The 18865-nt window shown below is 54.9% G+C and overlaps 1 protein-coding gene across 1 annotated transcript in view; it reads left to right on the top strand.

Annotated features, from left to right (window-relative positions):
* The first annotated feature begins 4901 nt into the window (after positions 1-4901).
* Positions 4902-18865, top strand: part of PODXL (podocalyxin like) — a 37735-nt gene continuing 23771 nt past the window's right edge. Inside the window, exon 1 of the mRNA XM_038752370.1 lies at positions 4902-4936. Coding sequence (XP_038608298.1) covers positions 4912-4936 — 25 coding nt within the window. The 5' untranslated portion in view covers positions 4902-4911. The remainder of the gene's footprint in view (positions 4937-18865) is intronic.

The following is an 18865-nucleotide window of genomic DNA, read 5'->3' as shown; positions in this document are numbered from 1 at the left end:
GTTCCATACATTTAATCTATCAATTGTATTCATTGAGAGTTTATTGTGTGCAAAACACTGTACTAAGTGCAGCCCTCTAGACTTTAAGCTCATTGTGGGCAGGGGATGTGTCTACCAGCTATGCTATATTATATTCTTCCAAGCACCTAGCGTAGAGAAGCAGTGTGGCTCAGTGGAAAGAGCACGGGCTTGGGAGTCGGAGGTCATGGGTTCTAATCCCGATTCCGCCACCGGTCTGCTGTGTGACTTTGGGCAAGTCAATTAACTTCTCTGGGCCTCAGTTACAGTCTTCTAGACTGTGAGCCCACTGTTGGGTAGGGACTGTCTCTATATGTTGCCAACTTGTACTTCCCAAGTGCTTAGTACAGTGCGCTGCACGCAGTAAGCGCTCAATAAATATGATTGAATGAATAAAATGGGGATTAAGACTGTGAGCTCCATGTGGGACAACCTCATTACCCTGTACCATCCCCAGTGCTTAGAACAGTGTTTGGCATATAGTAAGCACTTAACAAATGTCATCATTATTATTATTACACAGTAAGTGCTCAATAAATATGATTGACTGAGAGAGTACAATACACACGGTAGGCATGTTCCCTGCCCTGGAATTTACTGTCTAGAGATAAATACCACAGATTGATTGATAGGCTCTCCCTCCATTATTCAGCTGTAGAAGAAGATTTCTCTTCTCCATATCTCAATTTCCCTCACTGTAACCAAGAGCTGGCCTGGAGGATTAATGAAGTTATATTGTAAAAAACTCAGTGAGCTTCCTGGGAGGAAAGAGTTCTTCAGCTCCAGTGGATCCTATCATTTTTACTGCAGAGTCTGAGAACTCACCATAAGCCCAACTCTGCAGTTAGTCTACCTCGGGACCCGCATGGGGTTTTTTCATCATTACACAAAGTCCCTCTGAGGACGTTCAACCTGTTCCCTCGGGGTCGGTGAGCCGGGCGCTGCGGCCCTGCCCACACAACCAGTGAGCAGTGTTGTTTTCCCCATTTGTTTTTAGGTCTGCAATGTTTTTATTATCTGGGGAGAGCGTGGGGCAAGGGGTTCAGAAACAAACTTCAGTCGGTGAGGGGGAGGGAGGACCTCCGGAAATTTTTCTTAACCCCTGAAGTCCTTTACACAACCCCTGGCCTTTGTCATAAGCACACACATGCTCTCACATCCATGCACAGGCGGGCATGCCTGCACACACACACACACATCCACATGAGATCGAAGGGAACAGCTTCTGTCCTCCCTACACCCTGCCTGGGAAATGAGGCCATAACAGACGGTGCTTCCTGATGAAAACAACCCCGTCAGCCAGTTCCCATGTCCGGATCCCAGACGCCTGGAAAGTAAGTGCCCAGCTCCCGGCATTTCATTTCTGCTCTGATCCCAGCTGCGATAGGAGCCCTTCACTGGGAAGACTCCCACCTCCTCCCACCTCCCCATGTCCCCCCTTACCCTCCAGCCTTAGGTCAGTCAGTTGGCCCCTCAATAGGGGGCCAGGCCAAGTTATTATTTTTTTTAATGATATTTGCTAAGCACTTACTATGTGCCAGGCCCTGTACTAAGTGCTGGGGTAGGTACAAGCTAATCAGATTGGACTTAGTCCACGACCCCCAAGGGGCTCACAGCCTTAATCCCCTTTTCACAGATGAGGTAACTGAGGCACAGAGAAGTTAAACGACTTGCCCTTAGCTCCTTAACTTGGGCAAGTCTCACAACAGAGTGGTGGAGTCAGGATTACAACCCAGGTCCTCTGACTCCCAAGCACGTGTTCTTCCCACTAGGCCATGAAGTGGAGCGGGCTCACAGGAGGTGACCCACGTTTTCAAGCTCACAAAAATATTTCCATTGGTCCCCACGCCCTTCCCCAAACCCTGCCACCCCCTTTCCGGTTGCTCACACAGAAGTACAAAAATCAAAATTTCTCTCTCCTGGAGCCTGTCCACTTGGGAAGTCCAAGTTGGAAACATATAGAGATGGTCCCTACCCAACAGTGGGTTCACAGTCTAGAAGGGGGAGACAGACAACAAAACAAAACATACTAACAAAATAAAATAAATGGAATAAATGTGTACAAGTAAAATAAGTAAATAGAGTAATAAATATGCACAAACATATATACAGGAGTCCTAGGCCTAGTCTTTAGGGCCTCATTCATTCATTCATTCAATCGTATTTATTGAGTGTTAAGACTGTGAGTCCCCGTGGGACAACTTCATCACCTTGTAACCTTCCCATCATCATCATCAATCGTATTTATTGAGCGCTTACTATGTGCAGAGCACTGTACTAAGCGCTTGGTAAGTACAAACTGGCAACATATAGAGACAGTCCCTACCCAACAGTGGGCTCACAGTCTAAAAGGGGGAGACAGAGAACAAAACCAAACATACTAACAAAATAAAATAAATAGAATAGATATGTACAAGTAAAATAGAGTAATAAATATGTACAAACATATATACAGGTGCTGTGGGGAAGGGAAGGAGGTAAGATGGGGGGGATGGAGAGAGGGACGAGGGGGAGAGGAAGGAAGGGGCTCAGTCTGGGAAGGCCTCCCCAGTGCTTAGAACAGTGCTTAGCACATAGTAAGTGCTTAACAAATGCCATTATTATTATTATTAAAATGGGCTGTAAGTGGGCTGTACCTGGCCCAAAATGGGCTGTACATGGGCTGTAGGTGGGCTGTACCTGGCCCAAAATGGGCTGTACATGGGCTGTAGGTGGGCTGTACCTGGCCCCAAATGGGCTGTACATGGGCTGTAGGTGGGCTGTACCTGGGTTGTGCCTGGGCTGGTCCCTCGATGCGGGTGAGGATGTTTCTGGTGGGCATCGGGTCTTGGGGGGTCCCAGTCACCCGGTGGCCCTTGCAGGGTGAGTGATGCCCGCTGCCAACGCTGTGGGGGGGGAGGGGGGCGAGGGGACCACGTGCGGGCCCAGGACCCCGTGCCCCCCGTGCCCCCCGTGCCCCCCGGCCGGCGGACCGCACAGGGGACAGGGGCGGGGCCGGGCCGGAGCGGGGGAGACAAGGTTTGGAGCCAGGGCTACACGCTCCCTCTCTCCCCCCTCCCCTTTTCATCATCATCATAATAAGGACGGTATTTGTTAAGCACTTACTCTAAGCCAAGCACTGTCCTAAGCGCTGGGGGCAGCCTTCTAGACTGTGAGCCCGCTGTTGTGTAGGCACCGTCACTCTATGTTGCCAACTTTCCAAGCGCTTAGTCCAGTGCTCTGCACACAGTAAGCGCTCAATAAATACGATTGAATGAATGAATGGGGGAGATACAAGGTGATCAGGTTGCCCCACGTGGGGCTCACAGTCTCAATCCCCAATTTACAGACGAGGTTACTGAGGCGCAGGGAAGGCGAATGACTTGCCCAAGGTCACAGAGCAGACAAATGGTGGAGGCTGGATTAGAGCTCGTAACCTTCTGACTCCCAGGCAGGCCCATGCTCTATCCACTACGCCATGGGACTTTCCCCCCTCCTCACCCCTCCCCTTTCCTCCCTCCTCTTTCCTCTCCCCCTCCTCTTTTCTCTCCCTTTTTCCCCCTCCCCTCCCTCCTCACCCCCTCCCCCTCTCCTTTTCTCTCCCTCTTCTCCCCTCCCCTTTCCCCTCCCTCCTCTCCCCCTCCTCTTTTATCTCCCTCTTCTCCCCCTCCCCTTTTCTCTCCTTCCTCCCCCCTCCCCTTTTCTCTCCTTCCTCCCCCCCTTTCCCCTCCCTCCTCACCCCTCCCCTTTCCTCCCTCCTCTTTCCTCTCCCCCTCCTCTTTTCTCTCCCTTTTTCCCCCTCCCCTCCCTCCTCACCCCCTCCCCCTCTCCTTTTCTCTCCCTCTTCTCCCCTCCCCTTTCCCCTCCCTCCTCTCCCCCTCCTCTTTTCTCTCCCTCTTCTCCGCCTCCCCTTTTCTCTCCTTCCTCCCCCCTCCCCTTTTCTCTCCTTCCTCCCCCCCCCTTTCCCCTCCCTCCTCTCCCCCTCCCCTTTCCTCTCCCTCTTCTCCCCCTCCCCTATCTCCTCCCCCTTTCTCTCCCTCTTCTCCCCTCCTCTTTTCTCTCCTTCTTCTCCCCCTCCTCTTTTCTCTCCCTCTTCTCCCCCTCCCTCTTCTCCCCCTCCCCTTTCCCCTCCCTCCTCTCCCCTCCCCTTTCCCCCTCCTCTTTTCTCTCCCTCTTCTCCCCCTCCCCTATCTCCTCCCTCCTCTCCCCCTCCCCTTTCCCCCTCCTCTTTTCTCTCCCTCTTCTCCCCCTCCCCTATCTCCTCCCTCCTCTCCCCCTCCCCTTTTCTCCCCCTCCCCTTTCCCCTCCCCTTTTCTCTCCCTCTTCTCCCCCTCCCCTTTCCCCTCCCCCTTTTCTTCCTTTCCCTCCCGTCCCCTTCCCTCTCCCCCTCCCCCCCGCCCCCCCGGGCCCTGCCGCTGCTCCTGCGGCTCGCTGGCGGGCCTTTGCTCCCGGCGGGGCGGAGGGGGGGGCGGGCTGGGTGTGTGTGTGTGTGTGTGTGTGTGTGTGTGTCTGTGTCTGTGTGTGCCTCTGTGTGTGTGCCCCTGTGTGTGCCCGTGCGGTCAGGGGGAGGGGCGGTGGGCGGATGGGACGGGACTCGCTGCATCCCCCGCCCCCAGCCCAGCCCGGCCCGGCCCGGCCCGGCCCCGCGGACACGGACAGAGACCCGGCCAGGGGCAGGGGCAGGGACACGGACGGACGGACGGACACAGGGGAGCGCGGCCGCAGCTTTCCCGGGACTCTCGCATCCTCCTCCGGCCTCCCCGGACGGGCGGGCGGGCGGGCGGGCGGCCGGATCTGTCCCCTCCCTCTCCCTCTGGCACCTGCTCCCAGGAGGAGGAGGAGGAGGAGGAGGAGGAGGGAGGAAGGGGAGGCACCATGCGGCCGGGGCCGGGGCTGGGGCTGCAGCTGGGGCTGATGCTGCTCCTACCGTGCGGATGGGGTGAGTAACCCGCGACCCCCGCCCCCGGGGAACCCCCTCTCTTCCCTTCCAGCCTGGGAGCCCACTGTTGGGTAGGGACCGTCTCTAGATGTTGCCAACCTGAACTTCCCAAGCGCTTAGTACAGTGCTCTGCCCACAGTAAGCGCTCAATAAATGATTGATTGATTGATTGATTCCCTCTCCCCCCCCCCCCCCGGAAAGAGCCCGGGCTTTGGAGTCAGAGGTCATGGGTTCGAATCCCAGCTCCGCCGCATGTCTGCCGGGTGACCTTGGGCAAGTCACTTCGCTTCTCAGTGACCTCATCTGGAAAATGGGGATGCTGGCTGTGAGCCCCACGCGGGACAACCCGATCACCTTGTATCCTCCCCCAGCGCTTCGAACAGTGCTCTGCACATAGGAAGCGCTTCACAAATGCCATCATTATTATTATCATCCTGCAGCGAGGATAGCTGAGCCCCCACACCGTCCCCAGATGGGTGGGCCTGGGGGCCCGGCCCGCCTCTGCCCAGCTCTAGAAGCAGCCTGGCTTTAGCGGCTGCATTTCATTCATTCAATCGTGTTTATTGAGCGCTTACTGTGTGCAGAACACTGTACTAAGCGCTTGGGAAGTACAAGTTGGCAACATCTAGAGAACGGCCCCTACCCAACAACGGGCTCACGGTCTTATCTTCTATCTCCTGGCTCAGTGGAAAGAGCCCGGGCCTTGGAATCAGTCCACAGCACCTGTATATATATATATATGTTTGTACGTATTTATTACTCTATTTATTTATTTTACTTGTACATACTTATTCTATTTATTTTATTTTGTTAATATGTTTTGTTTTGTTGTCTGTCTCCCCCTTCTAGACTGTGAGCCCGCTGTTGGGTAGGGACCGGCTCTAGATGTTGCCAACTTGTACTTCCCAAGCGCTTAGTACAGTGCTCCGCACACAGTAAGCGCTCAATAAATACGATTGAATGAATGAATGGTCACGGGTTCAAATCCCGGCTCCGCCAATTGTCAGCTGTGTGACCTTGGACAAGTCACTTAACCTCTCTGTGCCTCAGTACCTCATCATACTAAGCGCCGGGGCTGGGAGCCAGGAGGTCCTGGGTTCTCATCCCGGCTCCGCCGCTTGTCTGCCGGGTGACCTTGGGCAAGTCACTCACTTCTCTGGGCCTCAGTGACCTCATCTGTAAAATGGGGGTTAAGACTGTGAGCCCCACGTGGGACAACCTAATCACCTTGTAACCTCCCCAGCGCTTAGAACAGTGCTTTGCACGTAGTAAGCGCTTAATAAATGCTATTATTATTATTATTATTATCCTCTGGGCCTCAGTGACCTCATCTGGAAAATGGGGATGGAGACCGTGAGCCCCGTGTATTACCGTATATCCACCCCGGCGCTTAGATCAGTGCTTGGCACATCGTGAGCGCTTCACAAATACCATGATGACGATTATTGTGTGGGACAGGGACTCTCTCCAGCCCAGCGCTTAGTACAGTGCCTGGCATCATCATCATCATCAATCGTATTTATTGAGCGCTTACTGTGTGCAGAGCACTGTACTAAGCGCTTGGCACATAGTAAGCGCTCAACAAATCATCATCATCATCATCAATCGTATTTATTGAGCGCTTACTACGTGCAGAGCACTGTACTAAGCGCTTGGGAAGTACAAATTGGCAACATATAGAGACAGTCCCTACCCAACAGTGGGCTCACAGTCTAAAAGGGGGAGACAGAGAACAAAACCAAACATACTAACAAAATAAAAGAAATAGAATAGATATGTACAAATAAAATAAATAAATAGAGTAAAAAATATGTACAAACATATATACATATATACAGGTGCTGTGGGGAAGGGAAGGAGGTAAGATGGGGGGGGATGGAGAGGGGGACGAGGGGGAGAGGAAGAACAAATGCCATAGTAATAATATTATTACCCCCACCGCTCCCCACAGCAGGTGCGGCTGGGCCGCCCATCCCGAGGAAAGTGGAGCTGAGGAGCCCAGTCTCCCTTGCCCGCTTCTCCTTCTCCTCCTCCAGGCGGTCCTCCAGTGTTTGCCCCGGGCTGGCGATCAGAGACCAAGGGGTGGCAGGGGCCGGGATGGAGGCTGGAGGCCGGACGGCCTCTTCGGACCCCAGAGACAGGCCCAAAGCCAGCTTCAAGTGGAGCCCGGTTCACCAAGGGCAGGGTAGCCACCCGGGCCGATGCCAGTCCTGGACAACACCCGCACTGTGAGGAGAGAGAAAGAGGGAGGGGAGGGAGAGACAGAGAAATGCTCTGGTCCTCTAGAGAGAGAGGGAGAAAGAAATAATCTGATGCACTGGCCTCGCCACCACCAGGCACTTCTTTCTCCACCAGCCTGGGTAGGGTCAGGTGCCTGGGGTGGGGGCTTCTTAATAATAATAATAATAATGATGATATTTGTTAAGCACTTACTATGTGCCAAGCACTGTTCTAAGCGCAGGGGTACTCACAAGTTAATCAGGTTGTCCCCCATGGGGCTCACAGTCTTAATCCCCATTTTCCAGATGAGGGAACTGAGGCACAGAGAAGTGAAGTGACTTGCCCAAGGTCACACACCAGACAAGTGGCGGAGGCGGTATTAGAACTCATGACCCCTGACTCCCAAGCCCGGGCTCTTACCACTAAGCCACGCTGCTTAACAATAATAATAATGATGGTATTTGTTAAGCGCTTACTATGCGTTAAGCACTGTTCTAAGCGCTGGGGTACTCACAAGTTAATCAGGTTGTCCCCCATGGGGCTCACAGTCTTAATCCCCATTTTCCAGATGAAGGAACTGAGGCACAGAGAAGTGAAGTGACTTGCCCAAGGTCACACAGCAGACAAGTGGCGGAGGCGGTATTAGAACTCATGACCCCTGACTCCCAAGCCCGGGCTCTTACCACTAAGCCACGCTGCTTAACAATAATAATAATGATGGTATTTGTTAAGCGCTTACTATGTGTTAAGCACTGTTCTAAGCGCTGGGGTAGTCACAAGGTAATCAGGTTGGCCCACCCGGGGCTCACAGTCTTAATCCCCATTTTCCAGATGAGGGAACTGAGGCACAGAGAAGTGAAGTGACTTGCCCAAGGTCACACAGCAGACAAGTGGCGGAGGCAGTATTAGAACTCATGACCCCTGACTCCCAAGCCCGGGCTCTTACCACTAAGCCACGCTGCTTAACAATAATAATAATGATGGTATTTGTTAAGCACTTACTATGTGTTAAGCACTGTTCTAAGCGCAGGGGTAGTCACAAGTTAATCAGGTTGTCCCACGGGGGGGGCTCACAGTCTTAATCCCCATTTTCCAGATGAGGGAACTGAGGCACAGAGAAGTGAAGTCACTTGCCCAAGGTCACACAGCAGACAAGTGGCGGAGGCAGTATTAGAACTCATGACCCCTGACTCCCAAGCCCGGGCTCTTACCACTAAGCCACGCTGCTTAACAATAATAATAATGATGGTATTTGTTAAGCACTTACTATGTGTTAAGCACTGTTCTAAGCGCAGGGGTAGTCACAAGTTAATCAGGTTGTCCCACGGGGGGGGCTCACAGTCTTAATCCCCATTTTCCAGATGAGGGAACTGAGGCACAGAGAAGTGAAGTCACTTGCCCAAGGTCACACAGCAGACAAGTGAGAGAGGCGGGATTAGAAGTGAGCCTCACTGTTTGCCAGTTCCGATGCAGTGGCTTTTGGGGTGGGGGTCACCGCCTGCCCAGAGCAGTCCACCCAGCCCTTTCCCCGGTGGGGCAGGGGCTGGCGAGAGGGCGGCCTCCCCACCCCGCTGCCCTGGGGGAACCGCTGGGCAGCAGTAAGCGGGCAGCAGTGTAGAACCCTTTCCCGGCTCTTCCTGGGAGAGAGGAGCCCGGAGAGAGGGGCTGCAGGATGCATTTTTCCAGAGGATGTCGGGAGGGGCAGGGAAGGGGAACTTGTGTCTCCAGAGGAGGGGAGGCGACTGAGGGGCATCAGCAAGGAGCCAGGCCACCTCCGTTTGCTCCCTCCCGAAGGCCACACTCCCAGTTCCAAGGATTTGGGGGTTCCTGAGCTTCCCGCAGTCAGCCCGCAATTTCCAGACATCCTACTTTCTCATAGAAGCCTCCCAGGCTCCCTCCTTTCTCGTAGAAGGACTCCCTGGTAACCTGGAGAAGGGATGGGGCAGACGGCTCTTTTTTATGGAATTTGTTGAGCACTTACTTTGCGCCAGACACTGTGCTGGGATAGGTACGAGCTCATCAGCTTGGACACAGCCCCTGTCCCACGTGGGGCTCACAGTCTTAATCCCCATTTCACAGATGAGGGAACTGAAGCCTCGAGACGTGAAGTGACCTGCCCAAGGTCACACAGCGGAGACGTGGCGGGGCAGGAATTAGAACCCGGGTCCCTCTGGCTCCTAGGCTCGTGCTCTAGCCACTGGCTCACGGCCACAATGGGAAGGCTCAGGAGATGTTGTCTTGGGGAGGGTTGGGGAAAGGATGGGGGGCTGAGGGTGAGGAAGGGAGGCCCACCCTGCTCAGCTCCCAGGGTCCTAGGAAGTCTGTGGAAGGCTTTCCTAGAAGAAGCCAGATTTGAGGAGGGATTTGAAGGAGGGGAGCAGCGGGAAGGCAGGTGGATCGACCTGCAGCGGACTGGTGTTCCAGGTGCATGACCAGTGGGGAAGGATGCGCAGAGGCAGGCGGGAGGAAGGGAGTGAGCTTGGTTGTGGTGCTTAGCGTGGCAGTTGCCGTGTGCACGTGGTGATGCTAGTAGAGAAGTCTCATTAGCCTTTGTACTAAAAGATGGCATGTAAGGAGATGATGTCCCTCCCTGCTAGGGGAGGGAGCCGACTCCAGTGTCAATCGGGGGAGACCTGCTCATCGTTCACACTGCACTCAGTGCCCCGGCCTGAGGGGAGTGGGAGGGGAGAGGTGAAAGTGGCATCTGTGGTGTTGCAGTGGCTGGACTCCTGTTGGGCCCCGATCACTGTGGTCTGGGAGCCTCAGGTGGTGTCTCCTCCTGGCAGTCCGAGCCCACGCCTGGGCCAGGAAGGGTCAGGCGATCCTCCCCAGAGACGCTCGGCTCTCTTGGCCTCTCCTGCCCCAGTTCTGGACAGCTGATGGATTTTCCTGCTGGTGGGAAAGTCTGAGTCTCTGGGGTTCTGAGTTCAAAGCCCAGCTCTACCACTGGGGGATTCCTATGCAGCCCCCGGGAGGTTGAAGAGAGGTCCGGCCCCTACCAGGAAGGGCAGAGGTGCAGTTGGCCCTTAGGTCCCCTGAGGTTGCCCAGCTCACCAATGGGCAAACCGAGGCTGAGCCACGGAACCTCCAGCCTCTATTCTGCCCAGTGTGCTCGGGCCACTGAACTCCGGCAACAGGGGCCATCATGGTGCCAGTGCCCCCTCTGCCCCAGGTGGGCTGGGACCACCCCTCAAGGGGACCAGGAGTCAGCTTATCACCTCTCTGCATCTCTCATCTACGGGGTCTGGTGCAGATTAGACACTTGCTCCCAGCCCCTGGATCCAGAGACCCTATACACAATGCCCACTCTCCAAGCTGCCCCTAGGACTCCTGTGATGCCCAGCAGGTGCCATTTTGCTAGTCAATCCTGGGTGTGAGCTCTCCCTCTCTGAACCTGGTGGGCTATTGAGGCCTTTCAGCCCAGCTGGGAATGAGTCCTCGAGACTCGGCAGAGCTGAGAGCCCTGGGATCCTGGGGCACTTGGGGTAAGGGGGAGAGTAGGGGCAGTGGGGATGGATCTGGGTCTGGGAGGGACGGGGTAGGGGGGTGGAAGGACAGTCAGGCACACAGGAGACCCTGCAACAATGACCTTATTCCAGGGAGAAGTGAGCGTCCAGAGGAGGATCTCAATGATAGTGACCGGTGGGGAAGGCGGGGGGGGGGGGGGGGGGGGTCCTGGAGGCCAAGGCCCTAAAGGACAGTCCCAGCTTCCTGCTGACCACAGGCCCTTCCAGCCCTACTAAAGGCCACAACCCTTCCAGATGGACCTGAGGTTTCCCAATCCTGGGCTGGGCTTCTTCTACCCCTCAATCAATTAATCAATCTGTGGCATGTATTGAGTGTCCACTCTGCGCACAGCACTGTACTATGCACTTAGGAGATATGGAAGACTTGATGGACATGATCCCTGCCCTCCTGGAACTAGTAATCTAGTGTGGGAGACAGTCACTAATATAAATTATAGGTAGGAGAAACAACTGAGGATAAGGGTCTGTCCTTTAGTCCCTCAGGGGGTGGGGGTGGGATGAGGACAGTAAGGGCTGAGGTGGAGAGAGCTCTAGGGTCCAGGGGGATCCAGCAGGGAGGGAGATGAGGGTGGGGAGACGCTCAGTGGCATCGTTCCTCCCCTGGGGATCACCCACCTAGTGCATCCTGAGACCCAGGCTGATGGGCCACAGGTTAGGAGGCAGTGGGCATCTGGGAAGGAGATCACCAGCATGGGTGCCAGGCCGGAGGAGCTGTGGGCAGCTCCCTGGGAAGCCCGGTCCGGGGGGGGTGGTGCCGTGGCTGGCAGTGTTGGGCTGGGGTTCCTTGGGAGCTCCCACGGGCAGGTCCAGGTGCCCATAGCCGGGCTGGTCAGTAATGGTGGCAGTGTGTAGGCCCCTCCATCTCCCCTCTTGGAGGGCATGGCGAGTGTGAGGTCTTTAACTCCTCCTTCACCCCCGCTGTTCATTTATAACCACTGATACCCCGGCTGATCCCACATGGTGGAAGCCGAGACAGCTGATGCTGCCTCCCCCGCCCCCCGCAGACTGCTACCTCTCCTCCCTCCCCCCACATTGGGACCCCCACACCAGGATCCCCCACTGGGATCCCCCTTCTCTGCAGCTCCTGCAGAGAAATAACCATGCTCCTGAAATAACCATGGCCTCTCTCTGGCATTAAAGGTAACAATGATAGTAATAATGATCATGGTGGTATTTGTGAAGTGCTTACCAATATGCTTAACACGGTGCTAAGCGCTGAAGTAGATACAAGATAATCAGGTCAGACACAGCCCCTGGCCTACACAGAGCTCACAGTCCAAGTAGGAGGAAGAACGGATATTGAATCCCCATTTTACAGATGAGGAAACAGAGGCACAGAGAGATTAAGCAATTTGCCCGCGCTCATTCAGCAGGCAGGTGGTGGAGCTGGGATTAGAGCCCAGTTCTCCCATTAGTCCACATGGCACCTCCAAGAGAGAATCTAGGTTTGTAGGTAGGGACCTGAGTCCTAGTTTACTTCTCAAATCCTTCTAGCCACATCTCCCTTCCAGTCTCCAGCCCCCCCGCCAGGATCCTCAGGCAAAACAATATGGGGGAAGTCTCTGACACTTAACCTCTCAGCTCTGCCAGGAAAGCCCAGTAGGGTCAGTTTCACTGTATCATAAGCAGTTGGTTTTGGACTGGTTTCTTCTTCCTAGCTCTGCCGCTGACCCCAGGGGAGGACCCTGTCCCAGACACCCCCTGCCTGCTCCCCACTGAGAGTGGCTTAGTGGACTTGGGAGCCAGGTGTAATGGATTCTAATCCCGGCTCCGCCACGTCTGCTGTGTGACCTTGGGCAAGTCACTTCACTTCTCTGTGCCTCAGTTCCCTCATCTGTAAAATGGGGATTAGGACTGTGAGCCCCATGTGGGACAACCTGATCACTTTATATCCCCCCCAGTGCTTAGAACAGTGCTTGGCACATAGTAAGCACTTAGCAAATGCCATTATTATTATTATTATTATTGCATACACACTCTGGGATCTAAACTCAATAGGGGGCCACCATGCTGCTTCCATAGGAATGGGATTCACCAAGACTTAAGGGGAGGAAGAGAAATTTAGGCAAGCATCTTTGTTAGGAAAAACTCTTGTCAGTGCTGCTGATGCTGCCAGTAAAACTTACAGCCCCCAGGCCCCCTTTCTCTTGGAATTGGCAGAGGAGTGAGCATAATGTTCATCCTTTCTGTGACTCAGTCTCCCTACCCTGCCTATCTTTCACGGGAACAACCGCTATGCCACCCTGCGTCCCCCTCCCCTCAAAGGCCTCTGCTACCCCTTCTCAAGGCCCAGAGCTGGTCACTCCTGTGGCCCCTCCCAAGAACTGGCTATTCCTGTCTGGCCCCTGGGTGATCTATTAGTGGTCCAGTGGTAGAATTCTCACTTGCCGTGTGGAAAGTTTGGGCTTCTTTCCCGGCCAATGCAAGCTGGTTTTTATTCCAATCCAAATTGGCTTGTTTCTACCTCCGTGCTCTGCAAGCTCTTAACAAATTCATTCATTCAATCCTTGATGCCACCCCATTCCCTACATGGTGGAGCACCTCCCTACAGCCCCCCAGGACCTCGCCCAGAGCTGGAGCCCTGCCAGCAGCCGATGGGGGACAGGAAGCCCGGCCCAGGGCTGACATCTCAGGGCCTGCTCCCCGGCTGGGTGGCTACCGGCACTGACTGACTGGCTGGATGAGGGGCAGGGCAGCCCCCTCAAAGTGGATTTCTAAGGGGAACAGGGATAGGGGGCCATGGATAGTTGCTTGCTGCAGGGCCAGAATTCATGGCTGCAAACTGGGGGCCGGAGAGAAACAGGGCTGAGGGAGGAGGCCTCCTGGCTGTAGCACAGGAAGCAGGGGGCTTTGGGGAACTTGTTAGAGTGGGAGGAGCGGGGCAACCCATTCTGCCCCAAGTTGCCTTAGGAGTTACCCCAACACTAAGGGAGCCTAATGGAACTTGGCTGAGTGGGATGTCTGCGGGGCAAAGCCCAGAATGGGGCCCACAGCAACCTACATCCGACTGGCAGGGCCCAGTCGGGGGCTGAGAACCTGTTGGCAGAACGTGAGCCCTCTCCTCACTTTCACCCCAGGCCCCCCCGCCCCAGAGACGAGGGGCTGCAGGAAGCAACAGCCGAGAACCCCGCAGACAGCCCAGGCCAGACCCCCTTGGAAGTCCGGTCTGATTGTCCAGATCAAGAGTGGGGGTGTGGGTTCAAGCTCCAGTGCTGCCACCGGTGAGCTGGGTGATCTTGAACAAGCCACTGCCCCTCCCCGGGCCTTTGCCCTTCCAACCAGAGAAATGGGGATGATGGTCATTTACAATCTTGGATTCATTCAAACAGACCAAACCCTCTCCCTGCCTGGTTGAGATGAAAAGATTAGCTCTTGGCCGTGAAACAAATGAAATGACAAAAACTGGGGGGAAAAGATCCCTTCCTACTCATCAGGGCATACACTTCTTGTGGACAGAAAATGTACTTTGCGTTTCTCTTGTCTTTCCCAAGTGCTTAGCACAGCGCACTGCTCTCAATAGGTGCTCAATAAATACCATCTCTGCTACTGTTAGTATCTGCTCCTTCCAGACTCATGTCATTGTATCCACTCTGAGCACCCTCCCAGGAATGCCCCCACTTCACAAGATAGGAAACTGAGTCTCAGAGAGGGCTGGGCACTTGGCTGGTGACTCAGCAGCAGACTGGCTTTTGGTGGCCTGGGTCACACCCCTCCATTCCCCCCACCACCACCCAGGACACACCCTAAGTGGGCTTTGGTCATTTCCCTTGTGTATACAGTGGGGGCCGGGGATAGAAGAACTCTATATGTTGCCAACTTGTACTTCCCAAGCGTTTAGTACAGTGCTCTGCACACAGTAAGCACTCAATAAATATGACTGAATGAATGAACTCTGACCCATGATGGCGTTAGTTCTCGGCCCTTGCTCCAGGAAGGTTCTGAAACCAACCAACCTGACTTGCAGGGTCACGATGTGAGCAGGAGAGAGGGTGGACGGTGGTAGGGGAGAGACAGGATATGTTCTTCCCTGCTTCCAAAGAGAGTCCTCCACCCTCTCTCCCTCCCACTCCCCACCCCAAACTTCAGGTTGTGGGGGTTCCGCGCTCTTAGAGAGGTTACTGCTGGCCACCAGACGGCCTGGCCCCCTCTGGCAAGTCTTCAGTCACCTCTGCAGAGCTTCATGGAGAGGGGAGCATTTCCTGTTCAGCCTGGTTTCCTCTGGAAGGAAGGGTGATGTAATCCCTGTATCTCTCAGAGAGTGAGCGAGCGGGCAGACATGTGGATGTGGGCACAAGTTTTCCGTCCCCCCCCACCCCCTTATTATGTCAAAAACAACTGGGGTTGCTGCCTTGTTGGATTTTTACAGGACAGACTTGCTGCTTTCTGGGCACCTCCATCATGGCTCAAACGGGCTCGTTCGTTTCACTTCTCTGGGCGGGACCCATAGGAAGCCAGGCTTCCTTAGGGAGCTCTGATGACAATTTGACCTGGCTTTAAGGAGCTGTGCTTTAAGGAGCCCTGCCTTCAACTTCCCTGGCAGAGTCCGTGGCAGGGGGATCTGGGGGAAATAGCAGGAGGGGCTCATTAGCCCTCATTCCTGCTATTTACTTACTTGCTCGAGTCACTTGCCGTACCTCCTTCAGCTCCGGGGCCCTGCTTTCCGGGTCAGGCAAGAGAATTCCCAAGCTTTGTCCTGGTGAGCTGTTGGTCAGAAAGAGGAGGCAGCTAGAGGCCCGGGTGGGAGGTGAGCCCCACCTCAGCTCTGCTCCCCATTTGCTTTGTGGCCCAGCTCAAGCCAATGTGGCCTAATGGATACAGCACGGGCCTGGGAGTTGTAAGGACCCGAGTTCTAATTCCGACTCCACCCTTTGTCTGCTGTGGGACCTTAGGCAAGTCACTTCTATGCGCCTCAGTTACCTCATCTGTAAAATGGGATTAAGACTGTGAGCCCCATGTGGGACAAGGACTGTGTCTAGCATGATTAGTTTTTATCTACCCCCCCACTTAAAACAGTGCCTGGCATAGAGTTGAGTGCTTAAAAAATACCATTAAAAAAAAACAAAAACAAAACCACTTGCCCTCCCTGGGCCTTAGTCCCCTTCTGGGTCTTGGTGGGCGAGGGGGAGGGGGAGCAGCAGTGCAGCAGGGTGGCTCCTCTCAATGGGGCCCGATTAGAGCCTTCCTGTGACCGGAGCTGAATGGCCAAGTCGTCCCCTTGTGACTAGGTTTCACCACCCTCAAGCTGGTGCCTGGCAGGTTTCCTGGCCAACCTGGCAGTGTTTTTGCACCCCCATTTCACTCTCTTCTCCCCCTGGTTCCTGCGTCCTGCAGGCATGCAGAGAGCCTGTATACCCTCTGCCGAATCAGAGCCACAAATGTGCTCAGGCTTTGCTTCGGGCCATAGTCCGCTGAGCCAGGCAGGGAAGGTCAGCCACCACGGCCACCGCTGGTGGTTGGTTGGCCGCCCTAGCTGCCCCTCCCCTTCCCAGGAGCACTTCCATCCCAATCCCGGTGGGTAGGGAAGATATCACTTCTTTATTTGACCCCTGCCCAGCACCCAGCTTGGCTCATCATACCCAGTGGGTGCTCAATAAATGCTACCACTGCTAGGACTCTCCCAAAGAAGCGTACCTTGGGCCTTGGCCAGGAACCAGCTAGGAGTCCCCAAGTGAGACAGTCCAGGACTGGGCAGACAAGAACCACCAGACCTGTGCTCTTCAGGTTCCTTGAGCCCTCAGTCCAGTGCCATCCTCCAGCAGCTGCTCCTGCTATAACCAGAATGAAGGAAAGGAGGTAATCAGATTTGATCAGTGGACAGGGTAGACTGAGCAGCGGTGGATGGAGGGCCCAGCCCCGAGAGGCTTTGGGAAGGACGAAAACAGGACGTGGCCCTACCCTCGAAGAGCCTTCAGGCATCTGATAGGGGGTGACAGGAGGGCATCTATGCAAACATAAAAAACAAATGGCAGGGGAATGCGACAAACATGATCCAAATGACAGAAACAGATAAACCTACAATTTTCAGGGTGGGGAGGTTCCTAGAATGACTGGGGAGCCCAAGTGGGCTTAACCTGGGAAGGTTTCCTGAAGGAGGAGGAGGTTTCATAAGTGGGCCGATTCTTTAAGGCTTCTGGAGCAGGGAGAGGCTCACGTCGCTTAATCAGGGTTGCCTTCCAGGAGGAGGTGGCCTATATTGGGTGTTGATGCAGGAGATCAAATATAGTCGTCCTTTATATTCGAAGAGCCAAGTTTACCTGGGAGTGCCTGTGTGGTTGGAAGGGCCATCCAGCTACAGGGATCACAGAAAAACGTTGCCCCTCCTTGTGTTGTGCTTAATGTTTCCAACGCCTCGAGCCATTTTCTCTTTTGCCTCCTTGTCTCCTTTTCCTCAGGAAGCTTTGGCTAAAAGAGAGCCACTCCCTTCTTGATGGCAGTGTGCCATGCAGATCTGTCCTCAGTCACAGGCTCCCAGTTTTCAGCTGAGATGCAGCACTGTCAGGGGCTGGAGAGATTGCTGTCAGGGGGAAATCGGGTTAACTCACTGAAATGCAGGAGAAACCCGGTCCCCTCTGCAGAATTTTCTAGGAAAGCAAGCAGATGAGAGTTAAAGTTAGGAAGCTGGTGAGGTTCTGTCCCTGAAGATAGAGTTGGTTCCCATCGAAAAGCTTCTGTTGCAGAGGTTTCCCGCTCCACTTGGAGTCAGGTCCATTTCCGGTTCTCAGGCCCGTGGCGGCGGAGGCGCTGGGAGCTCGCCCAGGGAGTCACCGGGTCTTTTTGGTGAAAAATGGAACGATAACATTCCCACCGCATGTCACGTTTACCCGATTGTTTCCCTGTCAGAGTCCAGGCAAGGGCTGAGGGGCCGGGAGTGGGCCGGCTGCGGGCACGGGTGTGGGCACAGGAGGGGGTACGGATGTTCCCATGTCGGGCGATCATTGGTCTGGTATCGGGCCGGTCTGACCTCTGTCCAGGGCGGATCCGGCCCCGGACACCTTTCTGTCTGGTGGCTTCAGCTCCCAGAGCCAGGGAGGGCTACCCATCCCCAACTCCCGATCCCGGCCCGATCCAGGAAAAAGCTCTGAGCTCTGCCAATCGCCACCAGAGGTTCCAAGTGACATTGGTATGCTCCACTGTGGAACTGCTACTTCCTGCCGCAGCAGGGCTGCTGTCACCCTTCAGAGCTATCAGTGGCCACTCTGGATCACAGGGCAAAAAGTGTCGTGCTTAGTGCCAGCCCCCCTGCCCCCAGTCCAGCCCTGCCTGCCTGGGCACAGTCTGCCCACCTCCCCACCCTCTCCTGGTCCGCAGCCCAGGCCCTCTGTCCCCAACCCGGGGGTTGCTCTCTGGCCCCAGTTCCAGGCCCACAGACCAGCTCAAGCATCTGGGGTTCATGAGCTATGAGATGGGTGTGGAGCTCGGGAGACCTGGGGCAGGGGGATTGTTTAAAGGAGATGACTCTGATCTTTTTCAGCCCACCCGAGAACCCGAGCCCTCCCCTAGTGGGTGGGTGGCGGTCCCCAATGCAGTGACTGAGCCAAGGGTCTGAGGGGTACACAGCTGGAGTTGAGGTGGCCGGAGGAGCCCAAACAGGCCAGAAGCAGAGAGGAGCTCGGCCTGGTCCAGAAGCACATGGTGGCCACATCTCCACCTGGACGAGAAATTTTTCCCACCTGTATTTTCTAGGAAAAATTTTTGCTTTCCCAAGATTCTGTGCAGCATCCCAGGAAACCTGAGCTGGATGCGCAGATTTGCAGAATTTCCTTTTTAGGCTCGGAGTCCAACATGGGACAGGGATCGTGTCCAATCCGCTAAAAATCTTGCTACCCCAGCACGTAGAACAGTGCTTTGCGCACGGTAAGCACTTAACAAATATTACAATTAGACGTACTTTCCAATATGATGTAATGATATCCCGAGGAACATCTTGCAGGACATTTCTCTGGGCTTATCCTAGCCCACTGCTCCTTGCTCCAGGGCTCTGGTACCTCCTCCTGCTCCCTCTGAGGGTAGTTGCCACTTCCAGGGCTCAGAGCTGGTGATAAAGAGCAGATAGGGAGGTGTCCGGTGCTGTGTGACCCCGGACGGGGAAGAGCCGGGCTTCAAGGGAGGATGCTGGCCAAATGGGCACCCCATCCATGCCTCTGGGGATGGATCCAAGCGTCCCAGCTCCCAACCCTGACTA

This window comes from Tachyglossus aculeatus, chromosome 10 (assembly GCF_015852505.1).
Source record: "Tachyglossus aculeatus isolate mTacAcu1 chromosome 10, mTacAcu1.pri, whole genome shotgun sequence".
Lineage (NCBI taxonomy): Eukaryota > Metazoa > Chordata > Mammalia > Monotremata > Tachyglossidae > Tachyglossus > Tachyglossus aculeatus.
Note: the sequence above shows the minus strand (reverse complement) of the source record. Positions and strands in the feature narration are given on the sequence as shown.